This window comes from Macrobrachium rosenbergii, chromosome 21 (genome assembly GCF_040412425.1).
Source record: "Macrobrachium rosenbergii isolate ZJJX-2024 chromosome 21, ASM4041242v1, whole genome shotgun sequence".
Lineage (NCBI taxonomy): Eukaryota > Metazoa > Arthropoda > Malacostraca > Decapoda > Palaemonidae > Macrobrachium > Macrobrachium rosenbergii.
Window position 1 is genome coordinate 54087440 of NC_089761.1, and position 24333 is coordinate 54111772.

At 39.3% G+C, this 24333-nt stretch overlaps 1 protein-coding gene across 1 annotated transcript in view; it reads left to right on the forward strand.

The window, feature by feature from the left end:
* Positions 1-15190, forward strand: part of SdhA (succinate dehydrogenase, subunit A (flavoprotein)) — a 38617-nt gene extending 23427 nt beyond the window's left edge. The window contains exons 6-14 of the mRNA XM_067123834.1: positions 235-408; positions 845-1002; positions 5271-5476; positions 5727-5885; positions 6116-6313; positions 7007-7198; positions 7578-7721; positions 9677-9790; positions 14553-15190. Coding sequence (XP_066979935.1) covers positions 235-408; positions 845-1002; positions 5271-5476; positions 5727-5885; positions 6116-6313; positions 7007-7198; positions 7578-7721; positions 9677-9790; positions 14553-14639 — 1432 coding nt within the window. The 3' untranslated portion in view covers positions 14640-15190. The remainder of the gene's footprint in view (positions 1-234; positions 409-844; positions 1003-5270; positions 5477-5726; positions 5886-6115; positions 6314-7006; positions 7199-7577; positions 7722-9676; positions 9791-14552) is intronic.
* The last annotated feature ends 9143 nt before the right edge of the window (positions 15191-24333 follow it).

The window sequence follows — 24333 nt, forward strand, 5'->3', positions numbered from 1 at the left end:
CCCGCTTATCATGGATGGAATAAGTGTTATTTGTATTTCATTCCTTGCTCCTTGACTTGTGTGAATGTGACATTGTAAAGAAAACCACGTGATGGGGAGTATATTCTAATATTTGCATTATAAATCTTGTGATTGAACTGATTATATCAAAATCCTCCAAACAGGGGAGTGTATTCTAATATTTGCAGTATAAATCTTGTGATTGAACTGATTATATCAAAATCCTCCAAACAGGTGTTGCTGTGTAGCAGATCGTACAGGACATTCCTTACTTCACACCCTTTATGGACAGTCCCTGAAGTATGATTGCAACTACTTCATTGAGTACTTTGCCCTAGACTTATTGATGGAAGACGGAGAATGCCGTGGAGTTATTGCTCTTTGTCTTGAAGATGGTTCAATTCATAGGTAAGTGGCCTATTTGTAACTTGCTAACTATTTCTAGAAGCAGATATGTTTTTCTTGGATGTTGTAATCTTTTGATATCATTTGATTTTTCTCAGTGGAAAATAGGGTTTAAAGTAGTACAGTTGATCCAAGAATATCCTAAATGTAACTAATTTGGATAGGTATATGCATTGTAAATATGCTTGATAGTGAAGTGTGGCATATTGAAAAAGTATTATTATGGACAAATATTTGGAGAAACAAATTTTTGGTGTAAAATAAAGATGCCTGTTAAGATTGTAAGAAGAGGTTAGTGCATTTGGGGGAATCTTTGAAGTAGAAATATATTAAGATGTATACAATATTGTGCAAGATTTTTTTCAATGGTACATGAAAGTTTGGATATTAATGACAGTGTAAATGGATTTTTATTCATAGACATTCGATATCATTTTAGATTCCGCTCTAAGAACACTGTTCTTGCCACTGGTGGCTATGGTCGTGCATACTTCTCCTGTACATCTGCACACACCTGTACTGGTGATGGAACTGCTATGGTTACGCGTGCTGGTCTCCCAAACCAAGATTTGGAGTTTGTGCAGTTCCATCCAACTGGTAAGTTATTATTGTAACTCTTCATTTCAAGTGAGCAAATACCTTTTATTATTATTTGGTCCTGTGGAAATACAAACCACTGCCTATATAATAGGAGATAACCAGCAGTGTGAGCTGGGATGGTCACTGAACTTGTTTAACACGGTAGTCAACTGGTGGCAAAGAGGGCTGAGTCTTGAGGTGTGGAATACCCCTCCCTCATCTACCAACACCAGCCACCTCTTTTTTTTTTTTTTTCTGCAGGGACCAAACAGGGCAGTTGAATTGGGTTTAGCTTTATAAAAGGCTCTGGTTGGTGTACCTAGGAAAAATACAAATTACTTTTAAAAATTTGCTGTTTGTTTTTAAGCAAACACCAACCATCGCCTTGTATAGTAGGAGACTTACCCATTACAGTAAACCCCCCGTATTCGCGGTCTCACAATTCGCGAACTCACCTATTCGTGGTTTTCTCTGTGGAACATGTATACGTATTATTCGCTGAAAATCCGCCTATTCACACTATTTTTCACTGAGAAATATTCACTAATTACTGTATTTTCATCTCATTTTCATGACGAAATGCACTTGTTGTGGTAAGACTATTAAAATACTCGGGTAGTGCTCAAGTTCCGTTAGTTCACCATACGATAATTCAATTTTGCAATGGGGTAAGCAATTAATACCAATACGACAATATTTATAAAATATCTTTGAATTTCGCGCAGGCGCAGGCAGCAGCGTACAATCAGGTACAATAGACCAGCTTCTTTTCCTCCAACTCTTTATCCCATCTTCTAGTTAAAAAAGTAACAGAGAATGATAAAAGTATCGTTATTAACGCTGTACTCTCACGTAAATGCAAGCAGCCGTAAACAGCTGACCGAGAAACTGTTGTTTTGTTTATCACCGAATCAGATAACAGTCAGTCCTTTTACTTACATTTCAACCATCGTATGGTAAGACACAATTACTGTAGGTTATAGTACAAACAATGTTAAGTAGAATAGGACTGATGTATTTTTGTACATTATACCCTTATTCAGTATGGATAAAAGATTGGCAAGGAAATATACTGCTAAATTTATGCTGAAAGTTGTAGCTGAATATGAGAAAACAATGTTCAAGCTGCTAATGACTATTAATTATTGTGCATTGGCAACATGGATGAAACTCGACCATAATTAAAACTGGAGAGAAAGTATTTTAATCAAAACTTCTGGGCATGAAAGAACACATTACTGCTATATTTACATCAATAAACGGTAAATATGCAAAGCTTGTATTATGATGAAATCAAGTGAAAATAGCAAACAGATTCTTGATTTTTTACACAAAACGGCCAACGTCATCTATTAATGAAAAAAATAGCTAAATTAATTTTACAATGAGACGTATTTCAGTTATATTTTGACTTAAAAACACTTCATACAGTATAACGAAAAATAACCTTGCTCCTTATGAATAAAGTATCTAGCGATTCATTTACGCTAACTAGAAGCAAGAAAAGTGCTGTGAACTGAGTTAAATGCGGCGAAATAAACACAGCATAAACATTTCCAAACCAAAACATTGATCGCTGTGATCGCATTTTATAATACAAAAGCAACATAAGAATATATACAGTATTATTGGATACAGTGAATTAAGGCATAACATTTTAAAAGATCCATGGAAAAGATGCATAATTGCTATGTTGATGTTTTTATAATACGATACATGAATATAGAGTACAGTATAATGTAAGGCTATACATAATTGTTATGTTGATATTTTTATAATACGATACATGAATATAGAGTACAGTATAATGTAGGCTACGCTACTGTATATGTCTACGATATGCCTTTGTGTAGGCTGAGCTAATTCTTGTTTGTTATTCTATTTCTCTGTACTGAATTGTCATAAGTCACTCTGCATGAACCTCCAGAATTAGCTGATATTAATAATTACTATACTATGCGAATACCCTAGTGTAGGCTAGGCTATATTCGAGATACGTTTATTCCAACAAATGATGTGTTTTTTGGAACCTAACCCCATCATAAGTAGGATCATACCTGTTTAAGCATTTTTAGATTTTGTTGTGTGTTTGAACTATCAAAATAGGCAGTTCTAAGTGTTTTTAGAAGGGTTCTAAGTATTCGCGGGTTCTAGTTATTCGCGGGGGTGTCTGGTACTCATCCCCTGCGAATACAGGGGGTTTACTGTAGATGGGAGGCACTGTAGTCCCTGTCAACTGACTGGAGTTGAATGTCAGCCATCCTCCCAGGTGTGCATGCAACATGGAGTGACATGACCTCTGTAGCCTCCTCTTGGTTGGTGAGAGTTATTTAGAGCAGTAGGCCCTGGACTAGAGTACCTTTCATTTTATGGGGTAATACAAAGTGAGGAATATACATTGAAGAATTATCAAAATCCCCTTTAGTGAAGTCGAGGTAGAAGCAGCCACTCCTGGCCAGACCCAACATTGGTCCAACAAGCAGCTCTACCTATTCTCACCCCCCTTGTAAAAAGGGAGAATGGAGGGAGATGCATCATAAACACTGTACTGAGATTGGATGTTTGAAATGGAGGCACGAGTATTTAGCATGCTGATTGCACTGAAGGATATCTCCTGTTATAAAAGGCTTGGTTTGTATACCTAGAAAAATTACATAATTTTTAACATGTATTTTTTCCCTCAGGAGTATGATGTTGATATACAGGCTGTTAAATTTTTTGAGTTTAGCATTCTTGCTGTTTTTGTTTTTTGTTCTTATTGGTTTTTTGTGTTTTCTTGTTCTTGACATTGATTGAAAGTAATATCCTTATTAAATAATTTGTGACTGTTAGTGGCAAAGTAATCGACTTGATGCAATAACAATTTTTTAATTGGGTAACAAGTTTCATTTTCATTAACCCTAACAGGGTTGGCAAAATTTACATCAACAATACCCAATATTTGGTAAACTTTAAGGTCGGCCAATTTAGAAAAAAAAATTACTGGAAAGCGGAAGAAATGCAAATGCATGTGTTATAAGAAAACAATTTTTAAAAATTTTTTCCACCTTCCAAGGGAAGTTAAAAGTAAATATTTCCAACCATGCATGGGGCCTCTTTTCCAAGACACTCATAAAAATAATCTTAAAAATATGCTAATTTAAAAAATATGGTGATTTTAGGGAGTTATAAAAGTTGTTTCTAATATATATATTTTTTACTATATTTTGTAAAATTACAATTATTCAAGATAAGAACTAAAATTAGCCATAATCCCTGAGTATATTTTGGGACAATTATTTATGAGTTGTATTTGGATGAGAGATGTACAGTAGTACATGTTCTTTCTAATACTCTTTCCTACTTTGCAAAATTACAATTGCAAAATTACATTTACAGCTTACATAGTATCATAAAAGATAATTAAAACTAGCAACAATCTTGTGAGTTTATTTGAGAGCAAATATATATGAAATGTATTAGGACGGGAAGATGTAATATATTCTTACGTGAAATCTCAAGGGGAAACTATTTTCCCTGGTATCCCGAGTTGAGGTATAAGTGTTGCATATAGTTATTATGGCCCATTCAAATGATTTGAACGTTTTTCCACAAAATTCGTTCAAGAATCATGGTGTGAAATAGAGATTATCATATGATACATCCAGCTACTCCTCTTATACCATTATTGTGCATCGTAGGATGCGTGCCACTATGAAAGGGTTAAACAGTTAAGCAAGACCACATTTCAGATGCTTAACTCTCCAAGGGGCGGTTCAGTTTCTGTCTTTTCTTTTAAAGTCATAAGTTGTCTGCAAGAGTTTGTCATGGATTTTATATTAGTGATTGGTTGAAATTAAGGTATTTACATGTTTTAACTTTTTTTTGTTTTAGTATCTTTTGGAACCATGCCATACAGAGTATCTATAGGTCAGTAGTGTGTGACACCTGACAACGTAGCTATTTCAAGTTGGTTTTATTTTTGAAATGTTGAACACCAGTGGGTTTAATATACTTTATTGTTGAATTCATTGCTTCATAAGTTGGCTATTTAATCAAAATATGGATTTCAGTGAAGTTATATGTGGCCTTTTCATATTAGAAGCATCTTTGGCTGCATCAGTATCCTTATTTCTTAGAATCTTACTCAAGCAGCAATTCAACATATTTCATGTGTGGAATGAATAATAGATTATTGTGCAAGAAGATTTTTAGGTCAGCAGTTCCTCCAGCATCCTGTAACACTATATCATTAACTTAGCAGAAAGAGGCACATTATTTACAGCTTATGATTTCTTTCTCTACAGGTATTTATGGTGCTGGCTGCCTAATGACTGAAGGCTGCCGAGGTGAGGGTGGATACCTTGTAAATTCAGAGGGTGAGAGGTTCATGGAGAGATATGCACCTGTTGCTAAAGATTTAGCATCACGAGATGTGGTATCCAGATCAATGACCATTGAGATTCGCGAGGGACGCGGTTGTGGTCCTGAGAAAGATCATGTTTACTTACAAGTAAGATATTTCTTGAAAAATAATCTAAAGTTTTAATGTGACTTACATAAGGAAAAATTAATAAAAGGTAAGTATTTGCAAAGACTGTAGACTAATGAACTAAGCAATAAACAAAATTGGAATGCACATTTTTATGTCCAGGTTTTGCAAAGAAAATCTGGGATAAAGCATGAGCTGGGCAATGCTGTGGATTATCAGTAACTTTTTATTATCAGTAACTTACTTTTATTATTTTTGTTTATGTTTTCAGCTTCATCACCTTCCTCCTGAGCAGTTAGCTCAACGATTGCCTGGTATCTCAGAGACTGCCATGATTTTCGCAGGAGTTGATGTAACTCGTGAACCCATCCCTGTCTTACCTACTGTCCATTACAATATGGGTGGTGTTCAGACCAACTACAAAGGACAGGCAAGTAGTTCAGTATAACTTTTCAGTTTGTTTAAAGAAACCTTTAACTTCATAGGGTTGTCTTGCCTTTGTTTTAATTTGTAACTCAAGTAGTTAATGTTATTCTCTCTCTCTCTCTCTCTCTCTCTCTCTCTCTCTCTCTCTCTCTCTCTCTCTCTCTCTCTCTCTCTCTCTCTCTCTCTCTCTCTCTCTAATATCCTAAATTGCTAATAAGTTGCTTTGTTTGACAGGTGATCACATATGATGGAGTGGAGGACAAGGTTATCCCTGGATTGTATGCTGCAGGAGAAGCTGCATGTGCATCTGTTCATGGTGCTAACCGTCTGGGAGCGAACTCTCTCCTTGACCTTGTGGTATTTGGCCGTGCTTGTGCTCACACCATTGCTGAGGAGAATAAGCCTGGGGAAACCATTGGTGAACTATCAGCTGTAAGTGTTAAATGTTCAATAACCTGTTTCTTGTAGCAGTTAAAGTTTCATATTTCATATTCTGAAATTTAACAATTTGAGAACACAATCCATTGGTTGATCGTAAGCGATAATTTCCTCACAAAGTGTGTGTTGTAGAATTATGACACAAGATATATGTTCAGGATTGATGTTACTTTCATACTAATAGATATTTTTTTTTATACATTTACTGTAAAGGTAATAGGTTGAAAGTAAAAATTTTTAGCAGAAAATATTTGCATTGGGTATTCTGAATGAATTCCATTTGTTTGAGTATGGATGGGATACTAAGGTTGGGATATTTCAGCATTTTAAAGTAAGGTAAAACTTGTAGATTTTTTCACTTTTCCTTTTGGGACATTTATCAGGTACGACTTTTAGGGAGAAAGGGAGGATATTGATCCTTTTGAGGTTTAGTAAATGCAGCATAACAAAATCAGACTAGAAATATGTAGGCTTGTATTGTCAGTGTAAGGTACGTATTAATGACTATTAATAGAAGTATATCTGAAAAGCAAATTATTACTTATATTTGTAGATTTCTCTCTGTTTCTGTGGGCATAAACCCAACCTTGTAATGGAGCTGCTTGAATTGACAAGGTATGAGAATACAAATAAATCATATGTTTTGTAAATGGAGTTTGATTATAGCATTACTGTAATTTGTTTCAGAATGCTGGTGAAGCATCAGTTGCCAATATTGACCGTATGAGATTTGCTAAGGGCAATGTTTCAACAGCTGAGCTCAGGTTAGCCATGCAGAAGACTATGCAGAACCATGCTGCAGTTTTCCGCACGGGTGAAGTACTCTCTGAAGGGTGTGAAAAGATGGCAGCATTGTGGTCAAAGATGGACGACATTAAGGTACATAATTGTGAGGTTTCTGGTAGTAAAACTAATTTGTATGTTTTATTTAAAGATGAAAATTGACTATGGTTCCAGGTTTTGACCAGGATGTGGGTTATGACCTTTTAAAACATTACAATAACTGTGTATTTATTGCATATAAGGAAATAGATTGCTATGGTGTGTATAACTGCATAAATATGTATATTTGAATATTCATTTTTGAGTATTAGATAAAAAGTTTCCTACTTCCAGAGCTGAACAGTGTTCTTTTTGAAGTGGCAGCAATCATTTTATGTAATAGACCGTTTTGAAGAATTTCTGTTAAATTATTTTCTTTTTCTTTTTAGGAGTGTGCAATATGTGACCAGTTTTAGTAATTTTAGTTTGTTTTCAGCTTGCTGATCGAGGCATGGTTTGGAATACAGATTTAGTAGAGACACTTGAGCTTCAGAATTTGATGGTAAATGCTATTCAGACAATGTTTTCAGCAGAAGCTCGCAAAGAATCCCGAGGTGCTCATGCACGAGAAGATTTCAAGGTATGTTATATGTGAAAGAAAAGGCATGTGGATACTGGAAAATTTTCTTGAATAATGTTTAAATTCTGATGAATGAGATTGTAGTTTCATCATTACTGTAAGATATTGTCGCAGAAAGTTTTAGACTGAAATGATTGAAGTCATTTTTTATTCAAATATAGGCAGTCCCCAGTTATTGGTGGGGGTTCCATTCTGAAGGGGTGATGATGAGTGAAAATCTCTGATAACTGAAAATCGGCGGTTATCTGCACTTTCGGTGCCAATAACCAGGTATCGGCACCTCTGTTAGGTAGTATCGGCGCCAATACCCGATTATTGGCGCTGATAAGCAGAGCCGAAAATCACTGATTTTCGTCGCTAGACAAGCACCGTAAAACCGGATTGCTGATAACCGAGTCCGCCGACAACCGGGGACTGCCTGTGGATTGAAATGCCTTTAGGGTTATGGAATTCTTAATTTTACAGTACAGTATTTGAGACCACTGAATCACAAGCTTAGATGCTCATAAAACTTGCTTGAATGTTTTATTCTTGAGTTATATGAAAACTTGAACAAAGTAAAGTTGAAAAAATTAAACATCTAAGAAAGAAAAGATTAATGCAGGAAGAAATGCAGTGGGCCTGAAAGTCTAATGCGAAACCTTTCAGTATTGCCTAAAGTGTTTCAGCACCAGGTACACTGTAACTGGTACCACCCCTACTAGTGTCCTCAGCAAGGTTTGGTTGTCATGGCCCAGTTCATGAATGGTTGAAATACGGAACCCACAATAAGCCACCAATTTTGAGATTGCTCTACTTAGAGTGAAGAGAAAATCTTGAAACTAGGAGACAAATCTTGGGAAGAAAATCATTAAGCACACCCCTAGACCGGGCAAACTTTAAGGTTGGCCAATTAAAAAAAAAAAACATCAATGGAAAGGGGCAGATATGCAAATGCACTTTGTATAAGAAAAAAATTTGGACAAATTTTCTGTACCTTCCACGGGAAGTTGAAAGTAAATATTTCTAACCATCTGTGGGGCCTCTTTTCCAAGACATACAAGTGTTTTTAGTCATTTATTTTATGTTATTTTGTGAGATTATAATTATGGCTCACACAATATCATAACAGATAAGAACTAAAATCTGTAATAAATTCTCAGTATATTTATGGTAAAATATTTGAGATGTACTGAGATAGGGAGATGCAGTACCGTTTAATGAGATATATTTATTTTTTTCTAATATTTCTTTGTACTTTAGTTTGCAAAATTACAATTATAGCTGACATACTATCATAAAAGGTAACTAAAACCAACAGCAATCCCTGGGTATATTTATTAGTAAATATATAAAAAAACATCCTGGGATGGGGAGGTGCAGTACGTTCCCCTGTGAAATCTCAAGTTACACTGATTTCCCTCTATCCTGTACTGAGGAACTAGAGTTGCCGTAAGTCATTTTTGGCCCACTGAAGTGATTTGAATATTTTTCTTGCAAAATTTGTTCAAACTGTATAGCACGAAATATTGATTCTCGTCAGAGGCGATCCATTCAGCACTAGAGCTATTATTATGCCTCACATGACCATGCCCATCCAGTGAGGGGTAATGGTTATTAAAATAAATTAAAACCTCTTCACTTTTGAAACACATCTTTCAAGCTTCCAGCCCCATTACAGCTTTGTTTTGTGGTTTGGTCTTAAATGAATGAGTGGTATTCCTCAAGGTAGATGATTATAAAACTTATTCCTCTTATTACTTCAGTTTCATTTGTGGGGTTTTTTTATTCATGCAGTCAGCAAGTAATGTAATTTAATTCAGATGTTCACTTTCAATTTTGTAGGCTTTGTCCACCAGATGGAAATACTGTGTACACTTAGTTTTAAGTGGAAGTATTGGTTTTGAAAATTGTTAAATTAAATATTATTACTGTATATTATGCAAGTGGTTGAAGTGTTTTTTTTTTTTTCCAAGGATCGTGTTGATGAGTTTGACTATAAGAAACCCCTTGAAGGACAAACCCCAGTACCTTTTGAGCAGCATTGGAGAAAACATACTCTTTCAACGGTTGATCTCAATTCTGGAGCTGTAAGTATTGCTGAAATGTTTGCATACACAAACTGATATTGGTTTAAAAAAGTATATGTAGCATAGATTTTTAATGATAAAAATAGTTTTATAAGTAAATATTAGCAGTACTGTAACAGTGTCTGTTATCCCAGATGCCTTGATGCATGGAAAATAATTAAAACACAATTTAGGCTAGAGCATAATATAAATAACAATTCAAGAGGAACCTAAAATATGATAGCTTGGCCTAGACTGCCTATGCACAAATGGTTAAGAAGTCACTGACATAGAGCTTGGTAATGTTGCATCTGAGCTTGAAACTTTGAAATTTTTTAAGTACAGAAATTTTTATGAGAACTTAATCATAATTAGCCTGACCTTGTTTGAATAAACCTGGGTATACTGACCCAAAGAGTGGATAGGAAATTTCCACATCGCAGTCCATTAGCCTGACCTTGTTTGAATAAACCCTGGTACAATGACCTAAAGAGTGGATAGAAAATTTCCACATCGTAGTCCACCGTCTGGATATTAATCTTGTTTTGTTGTGAAGACTATGTGAAACACATTAATCATAATTAACCTGAATTTCAATGGAGGAAGGAGGCTGAAGTAGAATAGCTGTTGAAGAGATTAAAAAATCAATATACAGGATATCCAGGTATCGTCAATCTGTAGTGGTTGCAACAGAAGCATTATCCCTGATAGTACACATGCTGAACACCTGAGGGGTAAAGGTAGACACCTCAAGAAAAAACTTGCTAAATTGATGAGGGAATTTATGATTAGAAATTGAATTATTAGAATCTGTAGACCTGGAGTACCTGACTCATGGTGGTCATAACATCCATAGATACTTCATGCTTGGCAGAAAGTTTACAACAGGCACTTGGTAAGGAAAACTAAATGGTGGGAAGAGGACACATTCAAACCTTGATGACTTTCATCCTGAGCTTATTGAGGGCTTCCTGCCACTATAGAAATGTCTGTGAGCAACCAGGAATATGGTTGAAGAGTATGAGTCTGGTGACATAAGAAAGGGATGGATGAGAGCAGTAAGGCTGGAAAGATACAAACTGCTGAAGGCAATGCCTATCCCCTCAGGGCAGAAAAGATAAGCTTCAGGAGAGTGGTGTAGGCCAGTAAAAGCTAGGCAGTTCAAGAGTGGACTCTTGGTAGGAAGAAATTCACAGGCCAAGGGTAAATTGGAACACAGTGTTGAGTGGCTAAAAATGTAAGAATGTGTCCAACAGGAGCCCAAAAAGCTACAGGCTCATGGATGTTTAAAATTGTTGGAGCTAACAGAAAATAATAAAAGTTCTGGTGCAGCTGGGAGCTTGTTTGTTCAGGAGGAAGCCTGGAGATAAGGCGAGAACCTTGGTAAAAGTAAATAGGAAAAGCAAAATGATACTCAGCTACTACAGGAACCAAAGACCAGGGTGGACAAATATTTTGTAAATTGTACTTATCCATGAATCTGACAAGTATGATAAGGGTGGAGTTCTGGGGACTCATCTAAGTAGCAAATGCTGTAATTACCTCTGGGGTGCCACCCTCCCTGAGGCTACACTTGAGAGCTTGAGAGTCAGCATTCAAGAAAATGCAGACCATGGTAGGTCATAAAATTAATGGAACAGGCTATTCCAGAAGATTGTGCTACCCAACCATTTGATGGCTAGAAGGATCCCCCAGGAGTGCTGAGAATCTGAAGCTGAAGACATTTGGGCTGTTAAGGATTAAGGGTGGCATACAACTAAGCAGTGGCTGCCGCTTCACAGGGTTGGGACATGAGCATGACCAAAAACAGGCAGGTGAGGCATGTGAGTAGTAGAGGCAACATTAAAACAAAGCAGCAGACGTCATACACACAGGAACAAACCCTGAAAGATGCCACCAAAGGAGGTGACAGCACATCATGGTGGGGAAACAGCATCTAGTGCAGGAGCAGTGATGAAATGCTGACTAGAATATGACCAGAGTTCTAAAGACATAAATATTTTCTTTGATGGATCTTGACATAAAAAGGTTGCGTGTCTAAAAAGAAAATTTTCTGTTGAAAAGGGATACTTACGTTATTCCCACACCATTTAGTCCATGGATCAAATGCTGGTATACTCAAGCAAGGGCAGTTTGATTCGTAAGACACCAGAGGAGGTGATACTACAGAACTGTAACGAAAAAATTTTTTGCAAGTTGTCTTAGAAATGGAAATATTAGAATAGAAATGAATATGAACACAAATCTGGCACAAGGCAGCCTTGAACAGAGCAAAAATAAAACGCACTGTAGTAATTAAAAAGAGAAGTAATCAACCACGAATGTGTAAAAAGAATATTCTTTTAAAAAATGTGTAAAAAGAATATTCTTTGGAAATCCAAGCTTAGTTTAGTATACATGAGTAGATAACATTTTTCTATGAAAGTTAGCACAGTGTGGTAGGAAAGCATAATAATAACACACAACAACAATAATTAAAAAGCCTGAGAAATGAAAATATTAAGGTAGAAATAAGATGGAAAAGAGCAAAAGCAAAATTTTCATGCTTCATAAAAAGAACAAGTCAGTATCAAAAGAAACATGCAAAGGATTGCTTCACACCTTTAAAAATGGGAGATACTACGCTCATTACAGAAATGACTACAGAAATAATGTAAAATCTCTGAGAAGGGTAAACAGGGGCAAAAATTGCTTTACAATATCTTTTTAACAGTCAAACCAAAAGTGGCAGTCTAGGCAAAGACACAAAGTACTTACCCAGTGACATGATTGATGAGAAGATTCCAACCTAAAGCAAAAGGTATGAAAAACAGAACTGTAAACCCTTATAGCACATTGAAGAGGGTAAAAATACAGTATACACATTAAAAATTCTGTGTGTGTGTGAATGTGAAAAAGCACCAAGAAACATATGAAACTACATAATAGCATGGAAGGAACTGTGTAGAACCTAGGGAATGCATTTACATTAAACACTATTAGAACACACTCAAGAATGAAACACAGTAGTCAATGAACAGTGGACCATAAGATGGGCATGAGTGGTCTGTGTAGCTGTGCAAGTTCACACAGAAACACAGAATAATGTCAATAGTGATTATAATGGGTTTCATAAAACAAAAATTTGATTCATAACAAAGATTGTGTGTGACACTACAGACAAAAACTATTTAAAACACTTATTTACGATATTTAAAAAAATGTCCTGTACCAAGTTTGCCACATACATTTAAACCAACTGTAACATTTAAACCAACTGTACTTGCAATTAAAGTTAGCCTATAAGTGCCAGGGGTAAGCTTGAATTGAATAATTTGGTCTATTGTTAGCAGAAAAATTGTGCAGATACTGTATGTTTGTTTACCCAGAGGCATGAAGTATTCACACATGTTCAGTTGGCTTAGTCATTCCAAGCTTGGATATGGCAGATTTAGGATAAATGTCATCTAAGGACTGGTGTTAATAGTATTTGTATTTTGGCATGGGGGATCTTGTAATTTACAGAGTTGATTTTTTTTTTTAATGTTGCTACAAGTAACAGCTGGTTTTGATAACTTATTCATAGCCTGGGCTATTATAATTTTATTGTAAATACTGTTATTTGCATTTTTTCATTTTCTCATACATGAGTGATCACGTTTACCTTTCCTTTCTGTATTGTATGAAATTGAGACTTTTCTCTTGAATGTGGTAATAAAATATTGCCACTTCTGCCCCATGAGGTGCCTGTTGTTTCAATAACTTGAAGTATTTCAGTAATTCAGTTACTGCACACACAGTGTCAATTAGAAAGCTTAGCTTAAGAAGGAAAACAAAGTTTTGTGCAATTTACTAAACAGTCAGGGAAGACATTACAGCAATGCTGTTACTATTGTATAGTTTGTTCAATGCTACAGTGGTCTAATTATTGTTATTTTTGTGGTGTGTGGGGGAGAAAAAATTGTAAGTAGCTGGTTGAGTGCTGGAGTGTAACTGTGGAATATTCTTACAGATTGGTTTTGGAAAGCAGGACAGTGGAGAAATGGGACTCTACTGTCTTAAAGAGTACAGTGAAGATGGCTGTCAGTTTTCATTTGGGGTATAATTTCTGAAAAAGGTGTTAATGATAGAAATGGCAAAACACCAATAATTGTGTAATACCAGCTGGATCATTGTAGTTGGCAAAGTTAGTCAGGAGATGCCGGATTATTGTAATTTGTCGAAATTATGGCCCTTAGCCAAAGAGCTAAATACTGCCATCAGATCTCATTGTGCTGACAGTTGCCCAGGACTATTTCTGAATACTTTTTGAAAGTTGAAAATTTTAGGGGAGTATCAAGCTAGTGGATATTTAAATTTGGATTTAAATTGAATTTGAAAAGGATTATGTAGCAATTCATGATTCTTCAGTAATCAGTTTGGAAAAGTGTCACCCCAGAAATATAGCTTCTTGGTACTCACTGGCAGAAGTAATAGGATAAATCATTATAATTGTACCTTGTAGGTAAAGTTGTATTATTTATGTATGTGGTTTGGATTGTAACAATATTGAGACGATGTTTGGCTTGCAAGTTTACTAAATGAAACCTTTTTATTTTCATTTTATTTTTATTGCTTTTCTTTTTCAAGTGACTGTATCTTATCTAAGGATATTGAAGTAGATCAGTTGAGTTTTTAAAGTCCAAATGATATACAGTATATCAGAATACAAGTATAGGTGTTTAGTAGCTGACAAGGGAATATCCATATTCATTAGTCTCCAAGAGAGTTCTGCTAATGTTTTTTTTTTTTTTTTTAATTGCAGGTGAAGCTTTGGTACAGGCCTGTAATTGACCACACCCTAGACAGTGAAGAATGTGCTACTGTGCCACCTGCTGTTAGATCATACTAAGAAACCAGAAAGATTTATGTAGATTGGAATCCAGGGAATTGTGTGCTTAGTTTCTGCTGTTTATGTAGTGATTCCAGTAATTCAACAAAAATAACCGAAGTACAAATCTTAACTGTTATAATGGTTTTTACTGGTTTTTATTGATATTTATTATATAGTTATTCCCCTGTTTCCAGTTTAACAAGAGATGGGTACAACATGTCTGGAAGTAGGTTGTAAGTCTGGTTATTTTTGCTGGCTTACTGTTTTGGAGAAGCCCCATCAGCTTGTGGAGATGAACACTTTTGTGACCAGATGTAATTGATGTCTAGTCTTCAGGTTCAAGTATCTCCATGTTCCAGTGATTTATATTTGTTAAGTATAGGTAAGCACAACCTTGTAGATAGTGTATATAGAGTTTATTTAAAAGCAAAGTGGTAAAGCTTTGCTTTGAAATGAACTTACACAAACACGTAAGTAGTTTGTCTTTTAGGCTCTTATGTATTAATGGCATTCTGTATTGATATACACAGTAAAGGGAGATATCCTACAAATATACTATTTTTTCTTTATTTTGCATTTATATTAAAACCATTTTTTATTGTCGTTGTCTCATCATTTGTCATTTACTTGGTAAGGCTCATTACAACTGTGATTCTGTTGGTTTTCCTTGATCTGTGGTTTTCCTTCCAAATTTGTCATACAGGTAATGATTAAAATTTGCATTTATACTTCTTCACATGTTAAAGCCAGCAAGCCACCTCACCTGGCATGGTAGGCTGTGAGAAAATATTTTCTTTCATTATAATGACTTACCAAAACACTGTAAAAGCTTTTATCTCTTTAAAATCGACATGTCCAAGATATAAATTTTCAAACTTTGTTTGGAACGCTGATACAATTGGCGGGAGACCCAACCCCGCCGGATGCCGGTGGGGGTAGCGTGGCAGGAGACATACCCATAAACCCAGGTCAGTTTCATTCTCGGGCGTATTGGGAACGCATCTCGCGCGTCCGTCTGCCTCAAACTGTTTGGGTTCCTTTGTCTGCTTGCACTTGGTTGTGGCGTCTCTCCTTGGTGAAGTACTCAATTGCCTGTTTATTTATCTAGCTAGCCTAGCTCTGGGATTTCGTAGCTATGTCGGATTCAAGCTTCTCGGGATCCAGAGTTTGCGCAGGGAATTTGTGCTCCGCCAAACTAGTTAAACTTAAATACGATCGCCATTCTTTGTGTACAGCATGTAGGGGTCAAGAGTGTTCCCAGGAGAACACATGCAGTGAATGTATGGAATGGAGTCAGGAGTTTTGGCAAACATACAGTTCCCATCAGATTAAGCTGGTTAGGGATAGGGATAGGAAAGCCTTTAAGCGTAAGGAAGCTAGGTTATCATCTTCTTCGGTGGTGGCATTGGCGTCACCTCCTCTACCGGCTGTTCCTTCCTCCTCTCCTACCCCCTCCTCTACCGCTGCTCTTTCCCGTCTCATATTCCCCCTCTTCTTCACCAGCTTCCCAGTATGTTTTCCCTAAAGCCAAGCCCAGCCTCGAGGCTGATAAATCAGAATTCGTTCTTTTCAGAAATCAAATGGAAGCGCAAATGAACGGTTTCATGGAGTCGGTCTTAAGTTTAGTGCGTTCGCACCGTAGTCCGGGCGTTAGTGTCGGTGGTGACGTCAGTGTTGGTGTTGGTGATAACAATGTGGTTGTTCGCGATCGCGTTTCAGGCGAGTCTGCTCATTTTTCTGAGTCTTTTGAGCAAAGGCAACTGTCCCGCTCGCCTTCTGAGGCTAGAAGACAGTCCGGCGCTGGCGAAAGGTCAGAAATTATTGCCCACGAGCAGGCTCGTCCTCCAAGGCACAGGAAAGCCTTAGTCCTGGTGGCAGAAGTAGTAAGCTTGACTCGCCTTGAGCGTCCGAAAAGCTTCAGGGAGACGTGAAAGTGATCCATCGACGCGTCGATCTTCCGCCATCGCCGACATCGCAGGATGGTGTCCCCAGAAACTTCATCAAGGCGGTCGCAGTCGAGGCGGCACTACCTAAGGTTAAGCTCTTCAGGTGAGAGTAGCAGCAGTTCATCTTCAGTCTCTTCATATTCCAGCTCTTCAATCCCCCTCCTCGTCATCTCAAGTGGGATCAGACCTCTCGGCCCTTAAAGAGGCATTCTTCGGATAATTCCTGCCCTAGGGTTACTAAACTCTTCAAGAAAAGGACAACCAGCCCTATACCTGGTTGCTCAGCGTGGGGATCCGATCAAGAAGATACATTTCAGACGCTTCCTCCCAGGTCCCCTAGTGCAGTCAAGAGGCCTAGCCCTCTCCAGGAAGTTCCGCCGCAAGGGCCCGGCCCTCTTACTCCTCCTCTTGCACACGAAGTGTCTGCGCCTTTGGCTACATCCTCGCCCTCCCAGCAGTCTATTCTGTTGGAAGGGAAGATAGAAAAGGTAGTCCGCAAAGTCCTTGATATTCCCAAGGATAGAGAAGTCATCCCTCCTCAACTCCTGGATGGTCTGGGCACGGAACCGATTCTTTCTGGTGAAGAGGAAGGCCCAGGTGAATCGGGGCCTTCTTCACATTACGCTTCTCTACTCAGCTTTCTGCTGCAGTCGTACCCGCAACATTTTCAGCCGACAGCCCCTCTTCTCCGACTTCTACGTTGCGTCTGGGAAAACAAGGTCCTGCCACTTCACTTCCCAAGTTGGTACTCTCCACCGCCTCCAAGAAAGCATTAAAAGAGGTAGAGGCGTGGTTGGAAGCTAAGAGGTCCTCGGGTAAGTCGTTCGTTTGCACCCTCCTTCAAAGCTGTCGAAAAGGAGGCAAAATTATTATAGCACAGGAGCTTCTCCTTCACTGGGATCTGCAATTTCAGCACAGGGGGACTTCGGCTCCTTGGTGGACCCCTCAAGACGCATTTCATTCGAGGCAGCCAAGACCTTCTTTTCTGCCCTAGACGTAGAACATTTTTCCAGGAACCTCTTCAAGCTCCTAGAGATTGTCAGCTTTATCGATTGGTCAATGGGAGCTGTTTTCAAACAGGTGGAGCAGGCTAATCTCGCAGAGGACGTCTTGGAAAAAATCACGGGGTTCCTGTCCTGCACCGATATCGCTATCCATGATGCGGCAGGCGAAATTTCCTCCCTCTTCGCCATGGCCACTCTGAAGAAGAGGGAAACTTGGTGCTCGTTCTTGTCTAAGGCTGTGACTTCTTCGCAGAGAACGGCTTTGATGTTCGCACCCTTTGACAAGGAGGGCCTCTTCCCAGAAGCAGTAGTGAAAGACGTCCTGTCGGCCATGGATAAGAGGGCGTTGTCACACATCCTGTCTATGTCTTCCACATGATCGAGGCCTGCTCCCGCTCCTTTGACCAAGACGGTATCTCCTCTTAACAGGCATCCGTTTCGTAACTCCAGGTCTAAACCTTACTCAAGGTCCCGCTACAACTCCAGGGGTCACAAGTTCTCCTCAAAGCCACAAGGTCGTCATACCAGTAAGTAGGATCTCTGTCCTCCATGCGCGGTGGGGCCAGACTCAGCCTCTTTTGGGAGGAATGGAGAGACAGAGGTGCAGATCAGTGGGTGGTGCAAGTGCTCCAGCTAGGCTACCGTCTGCCGTTCGCCCAACCTCCTCCTCTCTCCAATTCTCCCATTTCCTTGACAGCATACTCAAGAGGCTCAGTCAAGTTTTCGGCCCTAGAGACAGAAGTCTGGTCTCTCTTAGGGAAAGCGGTCATCGAAGTAGTGCAGAACGTGTCAACCCCAGGGTTCTACAACCGCCTGTTTGTAGTCCCCAAGTCATCAGGGGGTTGGAGGCCAGTTCTCGACGTAAGTGCTCTCAATATGTACTTAGTGAAAACCAAGTTCTCCATGGAAACGAACCGCTCAGTTCTTCAGGCACTAGCTCGGGGGGATTGGATGGTGACCCTCGACATGGAAGACGCCTACTTCCACATTCCAGTACATAAGGACTCCAGGAGGTATCTTCGCTTTGTTTTCAAGGACAGAGTTTACCAGTTCCGGGCCCTCTGCTTCGGCCTGTCGACAGCCCCGCAGGTGTTCACCAGGATTCTCGCCCGATAGGTCATTGGCTCCACCTGGAGGAGTTCGGATCTCCTTGTACCTAGACGACTGGCTACTCCGTTCATCATCAAGGGACCGCTGCATGGAGGACCTTCACAGAACCCTAAGGTTAGCTCGGGACTTAGGGATTCTGATAAACACGGAAAAGTCGAGCTTAGTTCCTTCACAGAGGATTCTTTATTTGGGGATGACTCTGGACAGTCTAGCTTTTCGGGCTTTTCTGTCTCCCAAAAGGGTCTCCTCCTGCCTTCAGGCAGTGGAGAAGTTTCTTTCTCCTGGACAGTTGCTCCGCCTGTCAGTGGATGGCTCTCCTGGGAACTCTGTCGTCAGCGGAGCAATTTGTAAGGTTAGGCCGTCTGCACATGAGACCCTTACAGTTTTTCCTCAGGGACTCTTGGGACAGAAGGACCCAAACGGACTCCACGGTCTTCAACATTCCCCACGCCGTCAAGGGGTATCTTCTCTGGTGGAGGTCGCCGGAAAGGCTTTCGGAGGGTCTGGATCTCCTCCCAAGACAACCATCCCTGCAGATGTTTTCAGACGTGTCCAATGTTGGGTGGGGAGCACATCTAGCCAACCTCAGGACGTCAGGAGTTTGGTCGGACGAACAGAAGAAGCTCCACATCAATGTCAAGGAACTGTTGGCCATTCACCTCGCTCTCCAGGAATTTTCGACCCACGTCTCAGGCCAAGCAGTAGCTGTTCACGCCGACAACTCGACGGCTCTAGCCTACATCCGGAAACAGGGAGGTACCCATTCCTTCGCCCTGTTCAAAGCTGCGAGGGACCTTCTTCTGTGGGCGGACAGCAACAGGGTGGCCCTGTTCCCTCGGTTTGTACAGGGAAAACTGAACGTCCTGGCGGACCAACTCAGCCGTCGGAACCAGACTCTCCCTACGGAGTGGACCCTGCACCCACAAGTGTGCCTAGATCTGTGGAATCTGTGGGGCACTCCCATAATAGATCTCTTCGCTACCTCCAAGAACCATCGTCTCCCAGTGTTCTGCTCACCAGTTCCAGACCCACTGACTCACTTGGTGGACGCCATGCTCCTAGACTGGACGAACCTGTTTGCCTATGCCTTCCCTCTTTTCGGGCTCATCAGGCAGGTGATAAACAAAGTGAAATTCCATCAGCAGGTCGAGCTGATCCTCGTTGCCCCGTTCTGGCCAAGGAAGGAGTGGTTCCCGGACCTGCTAGATCTCCTGATAGACTTCCCGAGGCTTCTCCCTCAAAAGAAGTCGCTTCTCAGACAACCCCACCTAATGAAGTTCCACCAGGGATTGTCCACTCTCGCTCTGACAGGCTTCAGACTGTCAGGAAGCTCATCAGAGCGCGAGGTTTTTCAAGAAAGGCTGCAGAGGCTATTGCGAGGTGCAGAAGGGACTCCTCGAGCAAGTTATACCTATCCAAGTGGACAGTCTTCAGGAACTGGTGTAGAAAAAATAGTATCTCCTCTTCTTCGACGTTTATAACTCAACTTGCCGATTTTTTCATTTACTTGAGGGATTCAAGAAAATTGATGCCATCAACCATCAAGGGCTACAGAGCTATGCTGTCCTCCGTCTTCTACCATAGGGGGTTAGACCTATCAAATAACCGAGACTTGTCAGACCTCCTCAAGTCCTTAGACACAGCTAAGGCCCCAAAACCTGCCCTTGCCTGGAATTTAGATGTAGTTTTGAGGTGGTTAATGTCTCCAAGGTACGAACCTTTAGAAGGTCTTTCTCTAAGGGACCTCACTAAGAAATCCCTTTTTCTGGTTACTTTAGCAAAGGCAAAGAGGGTTAGTGAAATACAAGCCATTGACAAGGAAGTGGGTTTTTCACAAGGTAGTGCTGTTTGCTTGTTCATCTTGAATTTTCTAGCCAAGAACGAGTCTCCTTCCAACCCGTGGCCTCGGTCCTTTAACATTCAGAACCTCTCCGAAGTGGCTGGCCCTCAAGAATTGGAGGCTTCTTTGTGCCCTGTTAGAGCTATCAAAACTTACTTGGCCAGAACGGCCAGCATCAGAGGACGTTCCTCTAACCTGTGGTGTTCAGTGAAAGATCCAACCAGACCTTTATCCAAGAATGCCCTGGCTTTCTTCGTCAAGGAACTCATCTTAGAGGCGCACAGGCACATCAACGAAGAGGACGTACGCCTAGTCAAGTCTCACATTCACGAAGTGCGCTCAATAGCAACTTCAGTGGCCTTTCGTCATAATAAGTCACTTTCGCAGATCACACAGAGCACCTTCTGGAGGTCGAAGTCGGTGTTTGCGTCTCACTACCTTAGGGAGGTTGAAGTTGCGTATCAGGACCTGTTTGCGTTAGGTCCCGTATCGGTAGCAGGCTTGGTTTTAGGGGGAACACACTAGGGGGGTAGGTTCCTTATCTTTCCTTCCCCCTGTGGTTTTGTGGTCGCTGAGTTAATGGGAAGCCGGGGGTGCTCAGTTCACCTGGAGTACCCTCCATTCTAGTTGAGCTGCCGAGGGTATAGGGAAGGGGGATATATTTAACTATTTTTAGGTTAGGCGGTGAGACCCGTTTTTTTCAGTCTGGTTACTTTCCAATTGCTCAGGGCAAGAGCAATAGGAAGTCACCCCTTGTCTCAGTCAGCGGTGTACTTCCCTGACTGCTTGGGTTGTTATGGAGCAGAGTGGCTAGCAGTGCTTACGCCCAAGGCCTCTGCAGGTAATGGAGCTTCAACCAGCAGCAGTACCTCCTGCAAAAGCCCATCTACCAGGTAAGGTGACTCCTGCCCTTTTGTTGGTATGGATCCTTAAGATACCCATGGTTAGAGTTTGTTCCTTTTTTTTTTTTTTTTTTTTGTGTGTGTAACCTTTCAATAACTGGTATCTCATCCCCTGCCCTTCCACCTTAAATGTGGAATCAGCTTTTACAGTGTTTTGGTAAGTCATTATAATGAAAATTACATTTTTATGTAAAATGATGTTTCATTATACTTACCAAAACACTGTAACGTAAAAAACCTCCTCCTCCCCGCAGGGGAGACGTTATCTCAGGTTTTCACTATTTGTGTATACCGAGAATGAAACTGACCTGGGTTTATGGGTATGTCTCCTGCCACGCTACCCCCACCGGCATCCGGTGGGGTTAGATCTCCGCCAATTGTATCAGCGTTCCAAACAAAGTTTGAAAATTTATATCTCGGACGTGTCGATTTTAAAGAGATAAAAGCTTTTACAGTGTTTTGGTAAGTATAATGAAACATCATTTTATCATAAAAATGTCGTTTTATTAAACTGTAGCCCATCCAGGCCCTTATGAAATGGTGGTCTCAATTTTTTTTTTCTAATACAGTAGTGTACATTGGCCAGGCCCAAGGTAAAAGAAGAAAAAATAAATAGGCCTGTGTTACTGTAGATAGAATGCTGAAATTCAAAAGAAAACTAGTTACTAGAGGGTCCGTAAGGGAGAAGCCACATACTGTATTGGAAGAGAGGAAGATTGAAAATAAGGCAGGGGTCATTTGAATAGTGACCATTGAAAATAAGGCAGGGATCATTTGAATAGTAATATGGTCATTAATTCAGTCTTTTCCTAAAGGGAAATGAGATCAAGCACTAAAATTACAAATATGAGACATATGTCAAATGAAAGAAAAAAATCAAGATGTTGTAACGGATAAGATTCAAGATGTTATAATGGATAAGATCCTTCAAAGGCATATGCTGTAAGCCTCACACACAGTTTTTGCAAGTGGATATAGCAATTTGAACGAGTGTGTGGTCTCTCAAACTTGTATAATTACCTAAATTGCTGATTCAAGCATGAGAGAGTTAAATATGTTATCGATTATTAAGTAGTAGAGTGAATTTTGATATTTGGGTATATTCTTTTGTAACAATTTTTAAACTGAAATTTCCAGATGGCACAAGAGCAAGTATATATTAACTTGTAGAATAGCTGTGGGGGGACACTGTATATGGTACTAAAGTCATAGTTACAGTGCCTTCTGCCTTTTACTTGAAGTTATGGTACAGTACATGTAATGAAATGTGAAAAAACACGAACATGTTAGAGGCTGTACGTATGTACAGTAGGGTGTTGCTTAGAACAGTATAGGTTCTCTCTCTCTCTCTCTCTCTCTCTCTCTCTCTCTCTCTCTCTCTCTCTCTCTCTCTCTCTCTCTCTCTCTCTCTCTCTCTCTCATTGTGCATAATTTCATTACAATTTACAGCGTAATACTATAATATCCTTTAACTCTTTGAGCGCCATTGGACATATTCTACATCTGGGCATTTTTTCTCCCTTCAGCATCATTGGACATAGAGCATGTCTGGGGAATAATATTAAAAAAGTCTTGAAAAATGGCTCCCAACGTAGTATCGACATAATTTGCCAGGGATTTTGGAGGGATGCAGAATACTTGCTGAGTTGCCCCAGCACAAGTTCATTGTTTAGTTGAGTGTGATATCATAAATACCCTTGCATATCATCACGTTTCTCTCGTCATAACTGTTATTTGAAGGTGGTTTTTGCTGAAGATTGTAATGTAAATTTGTGAAGCATCTACATTGGTTATAGTTTATTCAGAGTGCCAAAAGGTGTTATTGTGGTCATGCCTAAAGGCAAAAATGTGACTTTTGATGTTGGTGATGTTCTGAGCTGTAGCAGTGGTGGTGAAACAAGTGTTCTGATTAAAAAAAACATAACTTTTAAGATGCTGGACAGAAAGTATAATGGTATAAAGTTACCCAATACAAATTGAGTGCTCCTGTAGAAGCAGAAGTGACAGTGACGAGTCTTAGAAAGAAGTGAAGGCATGAGTGATAGTAGTGATTTGGGAAGAGGGAAATGAAAGAGAGGCAGGTGAAAGTGATGAAAATAATCATGATTTAGAAATCGCTGACTCTTAATAGTGAGTTTGAGCTTAGTGAGGTGGAAGAAATATATGACTGTTGGTTATGAAGATGCTGACAATGTTGTTCATAATGTTTTTTATCAGTTGTATGATAAGAATATTTTAAACTCCTGTCACTAATAGATTTGTGCTATGATAAGTAGACATGGTATACAAATTTTAATTTTCAGCTACAATTGACTCAATTTTTTTTCTTATGCTTTTTATACTTCAGGAAAATTTGATGATTTAAGAATAAATATCAATTATTTGTCTAAAAACCATACTGAAATTATCTCTAGGATAAAATTAAATGACGCTAGGATAAAATTAAATGACGCTAGAGCAATTTACATACAACTTTTTCTTGTGTAGTCTAGCAGTAACTCACAATGGCAAAGTGAGAAATTTTTCATTCAATTTGTATCTGTTTTCACTTACATTTTTTGTCCAAAAGATATAAAACTATGTACAGTATATAGAAATGAAAAGGAAATTTTATCAGCTGTGAGGTATGTAATACTGTAATTCAGATTCATGCCCCAAATATAATATACAAATTTTCATTTTCAGCTACACTAAACTCAGTTTTTTTTTTTTTTATTTATTTATGTATTTATTTTTAATTTTTTTTTTTTTTAGTTCCTCATTGGATTGGTTGGAATCGTTCTTGGCTAGCACTCTCCTGGGCCCGCGTTCGATTCTCCAAACTGCCAATGAAGAATTAGAGAAATTTACTTCTGGTGATAGAAATTCATTTCTCGTCATAATGTGGTTTGGATTCCACAATAAGCTGTA